Source organism: Coloeus monedula, assembly GCF_965178545.1.
Source record: "Coloeus monedula genome assembly, chromosome: 3".
Classification (NCBI taxonomy): Eukaryota; Metazoa; Chordata; class Aves; order Passeriformes; family Corvidae; genus Coloeus; species Coloeus monedula.
The window spans coordinates 41,509,196-41,524,992 of NC_138783.1; the positions used below are offsets into that span (position 1 = coordinate 41,509,196).

General features: G+C 37.5%; 1 protein-coding gene across 3 annotated transcripts in view; it reads left to right on the forward strand.

The window, feature by feature from the left end:
- YAP1 (Yes1 associated transcriptional regulator) overlaps window positions 1–15,797 on the forward strand; it is an 88,294-nt gene that overhangs the window by 46,507 nt on the left and 25,990 nt on the right. For all 3 annotated transcript variants that reach the window (XM_082278680.1, XM_082278679.1, XM_082278681.1), the window contains exons 3-4: window positions 2,937–3,052; window positions 11,225–11,338. In XM_082278680.1, coding sequence (XP_082134806.1) covers window positions 2,937–3,052; window positions 11,225–11,338 — 230 coding nt within the window. The remainder of the gene's footprint in view (window positions 1–2,936; window positions 3,053–11,224; window positions 11,339–15,797) is intronic.

A 15,797-nucleotide genomic window follows, 5' to 3' on the forward strand; every position in this document is an offset into this window, starting at 1 on the left:
ACAGAGGGAAAGCTCTTTACCTGTGGAGAATGTCCTGTTTCAATACTTAACTTGATAATTAAAAATACATGGTGTTTATAGTAAGTTACCCTGGTCCACATGCTGCGAACAGGAACAAAATGAAGGCCTGTATTCTTCCCTGTAGTACTAGGATTTATTTAAACATTTCATCCAGATAAGTGGGGGCTTGCCTACTTTGAATTCCATCAGTTGCTGAGCATTATTTGGAATTTGTAGGAAGGAACTGATCTGTTGTGATGTGTTTTGGATGGTTTCTTAGTATATAGCATTCAAACACTCAGGATATGGAGCAGGTAAGATACATATGAGGACTGTGATTTGATGGAGGTTGAAAAAGAAAGGTTTTGAGGGAAGGTGTGGAGGAAATGGGTATGTAGGGTAGGTCATGAAACACTGAGCTGAATGGGAAGGGGAAAAAAGTTTGCCTTATTGAACCAGTCATATGATCAGTATGATATTAATATAATCGGCTTGCTTACTTTGAGGCTTTTCCTCCATGGCTCTTTGCTCTAAGACTGCTGATTGTAGTTCAGCTGGTCAAGTAAGGAACATGCTGACTTTTCTCAAGTGATACTGAGCTAGGGAAAAGCTGGAAGCTGCTGCTGCCTAAAATAGCTATCCTTGTTAACAACTCCATATGAACATTAACTGTACTTTGCATGGTATGCTTACGCAGTCTTGAGGAATTGATAATGCTGTTCTTGTGCTCAAAATTGGAGGTACATCTAAAACTTCTTCTTCCATAGCCCATTCATCTATCCCATATTCAGATATGTTTTGAAAAATTGATAAATGTTGTTGTTTCAGTGCATTCCTACAGTTAACTGCAAAAATGGTTCTGTAACCATTTTCAGGGAGAAAATATTTTTCCTTTTACTTCTTACTGTGTACTCAAATAGCATATAAAAACAAAGGCTATAAATGAGGTACCTTACATTTTATAAGTTCATAGTGTTACATGTATTTTTACATGAGTTAAATGGAAATAGATGAATGTGTTATCATGGATACAGTAGTGTTTTCCCAGCTTCCACTATTCCCAGAACAAATATAACAAACCAGAAATGTGGGGGAGGAGTAGCACATGCTGGTACAGTAATTTAAACACACAGTCTGTGAAGCATTACAGTGCAGTGTTTTTACATCTGTATTATCTTTACCTGTTTTCGTTGCTTTGCAAAACTGACCAGCAGAAAAGTGAAAAATTGTTCTCTAGTATGAAGGTTTATGTATAGTCCAGTAGGGACTATAGGGCAGTCTTTACTATGTTGCACCATGTTTTATTAATAAATAGGCTTAAAAAAGAAATAAAGAAGTCTTGCTATATGTCTCATGTTTCTCAGTGAAGCTGAATATTTGAAAACCTGTGCAACCAAAGATGCAGTGTGCTTAGTGGTGACTTGTTGAGGTTTAATGAAACAGTTTAATTCATTGGTGTGATGATCAGAGGGAGGTCAGGTTCATCCAAAACATAGCCCAGTACTAGCCATGGTGAAGAAAATCAGACAAAACCAGCACATACTGTATTAAGTGAGCTCTGTTGTGACCCTACTACAATAGAGTAGGGTCTGTAACTGATCTAGAATTGCTTGTGTGCATGTTTAGAGAGGGTAAAATATACAGATCTTAAAACTTTATTTAAAGCCAGTTCATGGTATGTCTACCTTCTAACAGAAGGTTAGATTAGGATGTGGTAAGTAATTTGACGAAAGTAATTATTTTGGTGACTACTGCCTCATTTTATGTTCTTCTGAATTCATTAAATGTTGTGGTTTTGCTGAAGTAAATGAAAATGAGCATTCCATGTAATCCAGAAAAGCAGAATTTTAATTATAATTAATTTAAGAAAAGAATGGTACCGCTAATAATGCATTGGATTCTAATTTATAACAATACTATCTGAATATGATTTCTAATTTATACCAGTTCTGAATGAATGGGTAACAAATTTTGTTGTCAGTGTTCATGTGCATTTGAAGCTGTATTTTTGTCCCCGTGTGCTTCTCGGAGTAATGTTGCTTAATGGCATCAAGATAATGTTGATGCTTGTTATGAATAGACTGCATTCGTTGTTCATTAGCAAAACATGCTAATCACATACTCCAAAAGTGAAATAATGATTCATTACACTTTTGTATTTTCATTGAATTGAATACTTTCATGAATGACAGTGGTGAATGTACTTGCCATTTTTTTTCAAAACAGAAAAATCCAAGCTTCCAAAGTTCTGCAGCGAGCTGGGTGGGTTACTTGACAGTCACACTGTTCTCAGCTTCTCACGTGAAGTTGAAAGGCAGCTGCTCGTCACTTTCACGTTACTGCTTTAGTGTGACTGGTTAATTAAATTACCGAGGAGAGGTTGTTCAGGTGTCAGTGGTGATGAGAGTAGTCTGTCCCATAATCTGAGGATGTGGTCTATGCACAGAAAGTTTGGGAAGACTAATTATTGCATACTAGCCAGTTCATTACCACTCCCTAGGCACTGAATATGAACTCATCATGCCGAGGTACTGGACTGTGCTTGAGATTCCAGGTATAACTGGCTTGGTTTGACAGTCTGAAGTCACATTTAAAAATTGCAAATAACTGATCAAAGAGAGAAGGAAGAGAATGTTTAGTTCAAGGGTACAACATCTAGTTATGGTACAACAGTTTAGATATTCATGATGAACCTTATCTCGCCATTGCTCTAGCTGTGATTGCTACAGCTGTTGGTTTGGAAAGTGGTGGTGGCCAGGATAAGGGTTTGAGAATCTGACATACAGTGATGCTTGGAGAGAATCCAAACAGTTCTTGTTGGGTTTTGAATGTGGCTGTTGTTGACAGGCTTAACCTTTTGTTGTTAAACTTTCTGTGCTAGCAGGTCATTGTTTTGAATGCATGACTGTCCTAACTCTTGCTTTGTTTTGTCTTAGTCACATTGATCAAACAACAACATGGCAAGATCCTAGGAAGGCCATGCTTTCCCAGATGAATGTTACAGCTCCCACCAGTCCTTCTGTGCAGCAGAACATCATGAACTCGGCATCAGGTAAACAAAATCTGTATTTATGAAAAAGATCATACAAGTAAACCACAAGCTATTGTAACTGGCGGGGAGGAAGTCCAAATTTAATAAATATTCTTCTAGTTTTCCTGGTTTGAAACTTCAAATTTGTTGATACCTGATTCATCAAGCAAGAGGCTGATAGTTGAAGTAAGAGAATTTGTATAATATTTATGTTGTCAGTAGAAAGTACACTGTAGTTCTTTGATTTGTGCTTTTATTTTTTCAAATGAATGGTTCAAACTCTTGAAGCAGAATTTTTGTCTATTTAATTCTGCCTGAAAAATGCTGTTAAATTGATGAAGACCAGAATTCCCATTAAATTAAAAGCAATTTACATTAAAGCTTTTGTTCTTCTGCATCCATTTGCTCACTGAGTAGACATGGTATACTGCCATTTGTTTACATTGCCTACATTTATTATGAACATATCATTTTTGCTGTCCTCCCTAAATGGATTGAGAAAACACCTTGAAAATCTTGTTTAGAAGCAAAAATGTTTAATGGTTTTCCTCTTGTTTTTCTATTACCGCCAAAATCCAGTATCATGATCATTATTGCTCTAGCTGAGGAAGTCTGATGTCTTTTTCCTGCAATATAGAATTGTTTTTCAGCTGGCCTGGACAGAGCTGTCACTAGACAGCACTAAAATGTTCTTGTTCTTGATATAGAATCCACTGTATGTTTTCAGAGCTCTCTCATCTGATTATGCAAAGAGCAAGCAGATAATTTGGTGCCATGCTAGTTTGAGTGCTTAGTCTTCCCCTTGCTTTGTCACCTCCTGTCTGTCACTGAGGTTCATGTTATATTTATTTTCTCACAGTCTGACTGTATTTTGTGTATGTCTGTTGTTCCTGTACTTCACAAGGGTTATTCTCTGGTGCTGCTTTTTGTGGTCTGTTTAGACAGCTTTGTTTCATGCTGCCAATTCATGTGCTGCAGACAATACTGAAAGATTAACAGGCGTGACCAAACTGTGCTGTTCATGACTGAGTATTAGAAAGGGAAGTTAATCAAACTTTTTGCTGGCTAGGCCAGGAGGCTGGATTATACTGAAACAAATGAGTCCTGTTCAAGTTCAGGAAGTCGTGATTCACAGCAATTAAGGTCTCAGGCTCTGATGTGAAAATAAAATAGTGTGATTATTTTTTCTGTAAATTTATCCCAGGAAATTTGCAGCAATAGAGGTGGCATGTTTTTGCAGGGACACTTCTAAAGTAGAGAGAATAGGAGAAAGGAAACAACTCCCTTGCTCTGTCTTGCTTTTTCGCTTATTTGTGCTAAAACTAGATGCTCGCTGTTTCAACATTGACATAATTTCTGTATTTTAAGCTAACTCCTCAAACCTTCAGTTGTACCAAGAATTCACAGGAAAAAATACTGATAGGAAAGTAGGATTCACTTTATATACTTAGAAAGAAATGAAGGGTCCTTAGCAAAACAATGTACTGTTAAGTTGTAACAGGGTGGTAACAAACTAGGAAAAAAGCCAGCAATCTGGACACAAGGATTATTTTTAAAAGAACATGAAGAATTTACATGTAATTGCCTGATGTAAGCGTGTGAAAGAGTAATGCTGCATAGGTATTGTTGCTCATGTAATAAAGGACAGTTGAGATGTTTAAGTGGGTTGTCTTGTGATTTGAGAAAGCACTTACTTGGATCCAAGTTCATTGAACATTTATTTTTAATTTCACAGATGATACTGTGTTGAATATCAGCTGAAAATCCCATGAAGTTTTTTTTCCCCTCCGTGCTCTGAATTTGATAAAGTGCATGAAGGACTCAGAACTCCTATGTATACTGAATTACACCACGTTACCTGGTGTTAGGCTTTTTAAGCTTAAGTCAGTTGAGGTAGTGTGGCTTGGAATTGGCTCTTTGGATGCACTTGCTTACCCTTATTTGCTATTAACACAAGTCTGCTTTGAATTAAATAATACTGAACCTGCATTTATTGGGTGTGATTCTGTTTCTGATACTTGATCTGGCAAATGTTTATGTACTAACTTTAAATTGTTACTGTATATTTATTTTTACTAAAGTCTCATATCTAGTTTTGTTACTTTATACTGCTGAGTTCATGGTAGCTTATGCTTCCTTGGTAGCCTCTTAAATAATCTTTGAGAGAAATGGGAAAGTCAAGTAACTATGTACCACTTCAGCATAGTGGAATTTACAGTCATGATGTTGGCACTCAGATTTAAGACTACTTAATGTTCTAATTTGGGTATTCATCCTCAAGAACCGGGAAATCAAGTTGAGACCTTTAAGACGGAAGTTTCCTGTTATGAAATATGGCTGGCAGTGAAACATGTCCTAGTGCTATGAGAGTCTTTCATGAAAGATATTGGGAAAAAACGAGTGTAAGTATTGTGACAGCTGGAGATCACTGACTTGCAAAAAAATGTCTGAAATGCCACAAAGGAGAATGTTTTTCTTTCTGTATAGACCTTGTATGGTGCTCGTTAATTTTAGCCCTTACCCAAAGTTACTGTCCAAGTTTTAGTGTACTGCCCCAGGAGCCTGTAAGTCAAGTTACTGTGCTGAAATGTAAGAGAGATTTCTGGGAGCTGTCTTGAGAGTCTTTAGAAGCTTTAACCATTTAGACAGAATTAGACTTCTTGACATTATCTAGAATTAAGAACAAGAAAACAAACTGAAGATGCAGAGAGAGACAAGAACTCTGAAAGCAGATGTATGCATATTGAAGATGAACCTGTTGTCTTTTTGGATAAATAGGGGAAGAAGAACTCAGAAAAGATGTGATAAGGGTGAGGGCAAGTCAAAAGATTGTTTAAAATATAAAAATGGGAAAGTTGTAGTTCAGCATGAGATTGAAATCTTTCGGTTATCTTTCTTAAGAAATTCCAGCTCTTGAGGCACTTAAAACTGGATGAGAACCCAGGTATCTTGCTGCAAGTTACATTTCTTTAAGGAATGTAATGGACATCTGAACCAGCTTTATCTGTTCTGGGAATGATTTTGTGAATGAATTATTCTATGAGTGTTAGTTAGCTACATCCTTTATAGGAACTCAGTAGTGTGTGAAAAGTGAGGGGGTTTTTTGTCTCAGTCTTTCTGAACTTAGCTTGCTACGTGTAATCAACTAAAGTGGTTTGGGCCACGTGTACGCAGAGAAACAGCACAGTGGTCTTGTAGATGACATTTGTTGGTTAATCTGTGAAGTAGGATTGCATCTTCACATCACTAGTGGAAAGGAAACAAGCCCATTATTTGTAAATATGCCACATGTGTATAAACATTGTGACTGTTCTGATTTTTTTGTGTTATGTTTCTAACCATTTTTTCCCTAAAGGTATGACAGAAGAAACTTTGTTCTTCTGTCTTGCCTTAAAACAAACAAAAAGGTAGCAATAATGGTACGTTGTTCTTCTGAGGAACATCTATAAATTTCCTACTGAGGTAAAGTTATGCATTTGAAAATAAACAGTGGCTGTTTCTTCTACAATTACAGTTGATACAACAGAGATGGGATAATTGTATTTATACAAAAGAATCTGTTCTTCAGATACTTTTACTTCCTGAATCATGTTTGACAGCACTGCATACTTCAGCCTCTTCCGCTTGCACATAGACCTTAGATAATTAGCGTTGGAGCAGATTATGTGTCTTTGTCCTCTTTTGTCATCATTCTTATGTGGCAGTTCTGAATTGAGTTTCCCAGTGAAAGTTTGTAGACCTAGCGCATGCAATTCCGTTGTCTCTTAGGGTAAGGCCGTAGTGCCATGTTAAATGTTGGTAAGAAAATGGACACTTGAATTCATAATTCCTGAGGGACAGGAGGGTAGGAAGGAATATGCCAATAACTAAAACAAGTTCTAGCTCTTCTCTTAGATCCTTGCTCACTTCAGTTGCAGATTGCTCCTACGTAGTCAGTCATACCAAAAAATTCTGGTTTGTGTGCAGTTGACGCTATGATCTTTTGTGAAACTTGAGTTTCTGAGTATCTGCATGACAGTAATGTTCTTTTATTTCTTCATCTGCAAAAACTGCCCCTTCTTAAATAGCGTCTTTTTATACTAATTTGACTGGATAAAGGTGTATTTTAAGTAAATTTTGTAGACTTTGATATAATTTTTAGAAGTTTTAGAACCACAGTGACAGTGACTGAAGGGGAGAAGTTCAGCTTTCAGAGAGAAAGATTAGGAAAGGTCTTGGAGATCAGTGTTTGTATTAGGTGAAGGTGATTCCTGTTGTTAAAAATAGGTGTTCTAGTTCCTAGGTTGTCCATGCATATTCAGCTAGTAGATAGATACAGCTGCCCTCTTACATGCATTGACTTATTGATAAAATATGGCTTTGTTTACATTTATTTTAAAATTAAGTGTTAGGAACTGGAGAGTCTTGGAAGATTCACTTCATATCCCAGCACAGGCTGAATCTCTACTGCATTTTTGCTTTAGTTACTCTTCCGGTTGCTTTCTATCTGCCAGCAACGAGGTCTGCTTTGCATTCCAGATTTCATGGCATATGAGAAAGTTTAAAAAAAAAAAAAAAAAGTGGAGACATGCACCAAAGAGGCATGCACACAGGCTTATGAAGTTACACCATTACATAAATATTTAGTTACAGGGGTATGACTTATCAGTAGTTCTGTAAAGATTGCTTACATTTGGAAATTAGCATTTAATTTTTTTGGTAACTTTGTCCTTAAAAGCACCACAGTGCAGGCTGAGTTCCCTATCTAGAAGGGTTGTCTCTCCCTGTGCAAATTATTTCATCGAACTCTAAACTTACAGTTGTGAGAGTATTCAATGGTCATAGGAGGCACCAAACAGAACTAGTAGGGGACCATGTCACAGGGATATTGTTTGTGCTAAATATTTACCAAAGTTGGAGGGGAGACTGGAGAAGTACTTGAAAGAGAGATATTTTGGCACTTAGTAAGCAGACAGAAACTGGCTCAAGGAATAACTTGTGATAGAATCACAGAATATCCTGATTTGGAAAGGATCCACAAGGATTATCGAGTCCAACTCCTGGCCCTGCACAGGACATTCCCAAGACTCACACCATTGAGAGCATTGTCCAGACGCTTCTTGAGCTGTGTCAGGCTTGGGGCTGTGACCACTTCCCTGGGGAGCCTGTTCCAGTGCCCAGCATACTTGGAGGCCGAGTGACTATTCATAACCTCTCTACCTTTTAGGTGTCTATATGTATTCAGTGCTTTATTTCAAAGTATAGAGTGTGACAGTCACTAAATGGCCTACTTTTGAATAGACCCAGTATTGCTGATTCTGTACAACATAAGCTACAGTAAATATGGAAATTTTAGTGAGAAGGTCTGAATATCAGCAATATAGGACTTAGATAACCTAGGTCAGAAAAGCTAATGCTGGAAATTCTGTTCCTATTGTACCTTTTGGGGGAAAAGGGACATGTAATTGCAAAGGAATTTTCCTAGATGCTCTGGGTGAATGTGTCTGCTATTCCTCAGCAAGGATTTAGTTCTTTCCTCTAGTACTTGCCTCTAATACAAAGTTTGTCAAGTGACCATTTAGAAAATCAGACTTGTCTTCTAGTTTCACAATTACTCGCAAAACCATTCAGGAATTACAGAAGGAAGTCATTTCAATTTTTGAACTTCCATTTCTATATGTAAGGATCACAGCAGAAACACGAGAGCAGTTTGTTGTCCAAGGAAGAAAGCAACATTATTAACGCCAAAAGATTCTAGAGATAGAAGTTCTGCTTCTGCAGTCATTTGTGGCACTTAGCAAGGAAGACTTGCTGATGTGACAGCCAGGTGAGCAGATGGACCTTTCCTGTCGTGTTCCACAGCTGTGCATTCTAGTACTCATCAGATCACTGAATCTCAGAAGTAGCATTGTTTCACCAGGTGGATGGACTGATCAGCTCCTGGCAACCTTCTTCAAAGGCATTTTGTTCTTACTTGCTACGAAGGAACATGCTGGACCAGTACAGACTTCAGTGTTCAGCAGGACTGACACCCCAAGGCTGGGTTTGTTTTTCCTAAAGCCAAACAGGGTTTTTTTGGCTTTGCAGTTCACAAAGAATTTCTTGCTGAGTTTCTCCAAGGGATGTGTGGCTTAGCAGGGCTCTGAGGAGAATGGTAGTGAGAAGGTCTGCCTACATGGCTAGCGTGTTGGCTTAGCAGTAAAGGGTTTGGTTCTTAATTGGCTTCTACACTTGGATGATGGGGGGCATGTCACTGTGCTCCTATGTCCCAGTTTTATAAAATAGCATCTCACTGATCAGCTGGCTGGTCTTTGGGTATGGTAACAAAATACACCATTCTTTGCACTGGAGCTTTCATTTCTGCATCGAAGTCCTTTTGTACAGTTAATATGTTAGGATTTAGGAATTATTTGTAATATTGTCATGCTTTCTTGCCTGTTCTGTTCACTAGCTTCTGATAAAAGCTGGGGTACTCATTACTTGCAGGCAACATTTAAAGCTTATGAGCATTAGAGGTGGGAAGAAAATGTCTTAGTGTTCACTGTTTTTCCTCTCTCAAAAACCTGTAGGTCTAATGATGGAGTAGTGAAGTTGCTAGAGAAGGGCTTTGTTTTCTGAGCCAAAATGAAAGTTTAATTTAGAAACATAGTTTGCAAGGAATCTTCAAAGACCTCAGTAAGAAATTCTTGTCCTGGTTATGCCTTGGGATATTGCTGGAATGCAACTGAATTATTTTTTTACTCTTTCTGACATTTCTCCAAGAACATCTTTTGAGATGAAGCAAACAAATCTATCCTCCCCACCTCTCCTCCCAGCTAAAGACTGAATTTCAGCAGGAGCATGACTTCAGGACAAAGTTACAGTCAAGAACTAATGTAGTTTGAAGATTAATATAGTAGACATTTATCAGATAGACACATATAGTTTTGTGTATATCTGAATCTCATGTGTGAAATAATGATGTTTGTGTGTACTTCGTGTATCTTACATTATACAGAATCATCTGTTACTCCAAGTCTGACAGCCGGATGGCTTCTGCTGTTGTATTACTGTATTACACTGAGGAAGAGTAGAAGAACTTGAAATACAATGGCCTGCTGCTACAGCAGGTTTTGTTCTAATTGCTTTTACATTCTTAACATTTGTAGCGAATCTTTTGTTGTATAATTTGAGGATTGTACTTAAATCTAAAATACAGGGAAGATCTTCCTTTATCTAATTTAGATATTTTTAAAAGTCCATGTCAATGTGAGCATAGAAATTCAAAACTATGTATTTGTAAAGCACCTGCCAGGTAAGATGAGATAAATCTAACTTTTTAAAATAGTTTTCAGTCTAAGCAAAGTACAGGTGAATGTACACGATCATATAGAGATGGAAATGAGGGGTTTAAGAACTGTATAGGAATGAAAGGTGGTTTCTTGAAAGCTGCTGATGGGAACATATGGGAACCACTCCTCAGGCTCTGTGTTCAGACATCAGCTGTGGACTCCACAACATCATTATGTACCTCCCTTTGACAATTTTCTAGAAGTAGTTTCCCCTGTGTGTGCCTTTCTGCTTGTAGAGGCGTAGCACTGTGTTGATAGCACTGTGTCTTTGTGGCTGCTCATGGTGTTTTCTTGCCTTTGCTTTGTCATTGCTTGTTTGCCTGCCGTGTTCGTCAGGTTTGCATTTTTGCCTGCTTAAGCCTTGAATGCTTTCACAGAAAGAGTATGAGGTAAAGGGGAAATTAGTTTTGTCACTTTTTTTTTTAATTGTTTGTGAAATACAGGAATATTTCAGGATCTGCTCAGTGTTAGCTTGTTGCTGCTGCTGTGTCTTAATCACTAGATGAACTTTCCTATGAGAGGTAGAATTATTCTATGCTGCTTTTTCCTGGTGCTCATGCTGGTTTCATTCTGGCAGGCTTGACTTATTGCTGGTTTTATACTAGAATGCCATAGGAAAAAGAAGTGTCAAAAGCATATGAAAGGATGCAAACAAGTTGGAAAATTAAAGTCCAAATCCTAAATAAAAATTATAGAAGTGTTTCCTGTTTCTTGCTTTCCCACCCACCAATTCTTTGCCCTTATCCTAGAAATGTTAGACATGAGCTTGAAACTCTTCTGTTTCATGTACTGTTATATATGTAAAATGTTAAAATTTTTTTTAGATCAATTTCAGCTGGAGCAAACAAGAGCCCACCATCAACTCCTTCCTTCTATATTGCAGGCCCACTCCCCGATGGATGGGAACAAGCTATGACCCAGGATGGAGAAATTTACTACATAAACCATAAGAACAAGACCACATCTTGGCTAGACCCAAGGCTTGACCCACGCTTTGGTAAAAGTTCATCTCAATTCAGAATTCTCGATTTGCTTCAGTTCACTCAGCTTTAATTTTGCAGGCATATTTTGAAAACTTTTTATAGTACAATTAAAATATATTTTGAGTTATAGAGGCCTTATTTAAATATTTTTTTTTTTTTAAAGATAAAAACTATTAGCTTATATCCTTCAGGGCTGTATGTTACCCAAGTTTCTAATGCTGCGGGTTGGTATTTATATTTGCCTTATGATCCATACAGTTCCCCAAAGTGGTGACATTCAGAAATTATCAAGACAGTTTCAGTCAAGCTTAGTCACCCCTTTAAATTATCAAAACTCTACTACAGAAGAATCTATCTTTTAATTCCCAAACAAATATTTACTTTCCTTTGTGCTATCTTAAGAGGGCATAATCAAATAATAGTTCATGCTGTTTAAATACACTTGAAACATATACCAGCTTATAATTCCAGCTTGTCACAGTGATTATCATGACAAAACTTTTTGGTTTAAACAATATGATGAGGAATTATTAGTTTTGTTGTTCCTACTTTAATAACCTTTTTGTGGGGTAAGAACTATGTAATATTGGAAATAGAAATAGTAACTTAAGGATCACAAAGTCTAGATGGAGAAATTCAACAAAACCAAACTTTTATGTAATTTTTTCAGTAATGTTTTTGATCTGTATGAAGAGCAGAAGTGCAAACTTTTTAATAAAATATTGGCACTGATGACTATGAATGGAAATCACATACAATGTGAAGACTCTAAACTACTTTCTTAGTTTGTCCAAGTGATGTATTTAATATGGCATTACAATTTCTGGTTTTTTGTGAAGCCATGACCTGTGTGTGTCAGCCTTATTAGCTGTATTAACTTGCCCTTGATTTGTTTTCCCAATAACTTACTATTTTCAACTGCTTTGGATTTTAGTTATTTTTCCAGAGCCATGGAAAAACAGTAGGAGTAAAAAAAAAAAAAAAAGATCATTGTGGTTTTCAGGCTTTACTTTTGGACTCAATGCAGCTAAATGAAAACAGTGTGCAGATCACTGAGTAGGTCAGGCTGAGGGGATGCAAAACCTTTGAAGCTTTACAGGGGTTGACCTAACAACAACTGTGGGCCCCTTCTGGGAGAGGCATTAACTCCATGAATGCCATATAAATACAGAGCTGCAAAACTCAATAGTCACTGTTCTGTTTTGTTTTCTGAAATGTCTGTTAGAAATTTTGCATTTTTGGTTTGTAGGCTTGAGGGCTTATTTACAACATCCGTTCACTCTTACGGAGAACACCAGATTGTCACACTTTGTTTTTAAACTGCTCACCAGTTCGTAGACAAGTTGAACCACTATGCAACTTGAACCCAAAGGTGGGGTGTCAGCTTTGGCAAATGTCCATGCTGGCTTTAACACCAGCTAGAGCTACAGACCTGTTTGCATGTTGCAGGAGGAGTGTGTGGGTAATTTGCAACTTCACAATTACTTAGTATGTGAGTAAGGCTGAAAAGGAAGCAGTCATTTTGAAAATCAATGTTGCCTTTTGCAATTATGTTTACTAAGGTAATCTTGCAGGGTATCTGTTTTTCTTTACATGCATGACTTTATAGTTTCCAATGACGAGCTGGAATTAAAAAGGGGTGTGGAAAATGCTTTAATGGACAGAGGTCATGAGTGAGATGAATCTTGCTTTTCACAACTATTTTGTATTGCTGCAAATAGAGTGGTCTAACTGTAAGGGCAAAAGATACTTGTCTTGTGCATACTGAAACTCCATCAAATGTTAAGGCTGTGCAGTTAAACTGAAAGAAGTTAGAAATGTCCAAAAGACTGATTAAGGGTTTCTTGCTGCATAGCTTCCCTTTTTGGGCCCACTGTGTATGTGTATCCCAGACAGGCTTGAGTACATGCCAAGGCTCTTTATTTTGTGGTCGGACTTTTAATCTGTTCCAGACCTTTTCAGTCAAAGAGCTCAAGTGTAACTGAAAGGGGCAGGAAAGGAAAAAAAAGCATGTGAGCTCTTCTGATCTAGAGTGACGGCAAATAGAGACAAGCTGCTAGCTGCTGTTGAGCTTGAAGGAGTTTTCCTTGAAAACCTAAGTTGTACACATCGTATTGTGGTTTATGTTTTTATCATTTGAGCCAAGAAAATATAAAATCCTATTCCTGTTGGTTTCTTACTTGTGACCTTCTTAAGTCACTCCAGTCAGGAAGGAAAAAAAATCTGTTTGACAGAGTTAAATTACTGAGCTTTGCATTTATTTATCATGTGGAGATCCACAACAAATATGTGCTGTGACCCTAAATAGCATGCGAATGACTCAGAAGTTTACCTTTCTGTGCTTAATATAGGTTGAAACTTCTGTTGGCATTTTTGCCCCTGAGGATCTATCACTGTTTTTAATATAAGGGTTTGGTTTTCAGTATTTTTGACTGCTAATACTTCCAGAAGCAGGATGAATTCATCTTTGTCTTGTTGAAGGTTTTGGTTGTTACAGTGATGCTAATGGTGATTTGAAAATGAAGGAGGAATTAATTTCTCTCTCTGCCACTTTCACCAATCTTAAGAACCATTGAAGAAAACAAAGCTATTGAATGGTATGCGCAAACATACTCTGTTCCAGTATTCAGAAGCAGAAGGTATGAAGAGTCTTTGCCCTTATTGCTTCTGAATTCCCAGCTTTATGTCTCTGTATGTTCCTCATCAGATGGAAGCTTAGCATTCATCTTTATTTTGTCTAGTAGGTGTGGATATAGCTCTTTTTTGAATTGTGCTTGGAATTTCCCATTATTGTAGCTAGAACAGAGAGAGGGGAAGGAGAATCAGTTTGAAAAAATTATTTTAGATGGACTGACTTGGTAAGGGGCATTTTGGTGGAGCATTCATGCTTTTAAACAGAAAATAAAAGAATGTAGTTAGCATGTATTCTTTCTTGGAGCAGACTTTTAGAAATAATGCATCAGAAAAGAGCCTCTGTCAGAATAGCCAGCTGGGGGTTAGGCTGGGTCTAAAACCTGAGTGCTCCAAGTTGAAGATAAGAACTTTGTTCCAAGACTCAAGTCAAACATCTTTGAAATGGGTTTGAGGTTTTTGGCTACACCACTTAAGCATCAGTGAAGCCCTGTGACTCAGACCTTCATCCTCCAAGTCTGCAAATACAACTTTAAAACAGTTTTGTGTTCGGGCAATTCACAAACTTTAATATCTAGGAAAGAACTAAGTATGAAAGGAGGGTCTTCTTATGCCAAGCACATGCAGTCATAGAAGATGACATGGGATCAAAGGAGTGGGGATGGGAGGGGGTTGGTCCTTAGGCCTGTGTCAGCAGGATTCTTGTCTAGTGGAGCATCTGGTAAAAACATGCTGTCCTACCTTCTCAGTGCCTTTGCAGGCCTCATAGTAAGGGGCTTCAAATTGCCGTGTTTTTGGGTTTTTTTGGGTTTTTTTTTAGGAGGGTTTTTTCCTTAAAGGAATTGGGCTGTCAGGTTGAGCTTGTCTTTTGGACCATTTTGTCTTTTCTGCTATTGTTTATTGGTCAGTCTTCACAGATCCTACTGGATTTTTAAGCCTTTCAGATAACATAATGCATTTTCTTGATAGTCAAAGAACATCTGGATAAGGAAGCAGGTCAGCTATGCATTCTGAGTGGCTGGAGTTGGTGAGGTAGAAGAACATCTGCTTTTTCTATAAAATTAAATTTCCTAGTACCAGTTGCAGTTTGAAATTGTTCAGCTTTTTTGCTATAAGTTTCCAAGAATTGGCTTTTGTATTAAATACTATTAGAGGGATTTTAACTCTTATTTAAGTTTGCCAATGATAGTACTTGGTTTTGAAATGCAGCCTTAAATAATTTGCCCTTTGAGGATGCTTAGTATGTTAAATTCAAAGATGAAGTGGGAAAATACTGGAAACTGGCAGTTGATTTCTTTGTCTCTGCTGGGTTAAGTTTGGTGTGGAGACCTTATTACTCCAGCAGAGTAGTCAGACACTTGTGTGTAGGGATTGGAGTAAAACAAGATATTGTTTCAGTTTCCTCGTTATTTTATTCTAGGCTTGGGTTTTAAAGGCTTGTAACTAGTGGTCATACCAGTGTTACATACTCCCAGTCTCTTTCCTTCTGTTCCTTCAATTCTTGGAGCTGTGATATGGGGTATGAAGCAAAATACGTGACCTCAGGTTGAAATCACTTCCACAACTTTATCACTCCCACTTAGAGATTATATTAATGTTCTTTGAAGTTCTGCATGAATTTTGGATGAGGGGGAATTTTAGATGAGAGATGAGCAAGACAGTGTTTAATATCATTATGGAAAGTGCCATAGGGGCTCTGTGTACAGTAGCTGCTTGACTGCATAATTAGGAAATGAAATAAAACTGATGATGACAGTATGATTATAGAGAATGCACACCAGGATTTTCTGCTTCCTATTTTTTGTACTCTAAAAACATTACACCTTTGAAAAAGGGAAAAGA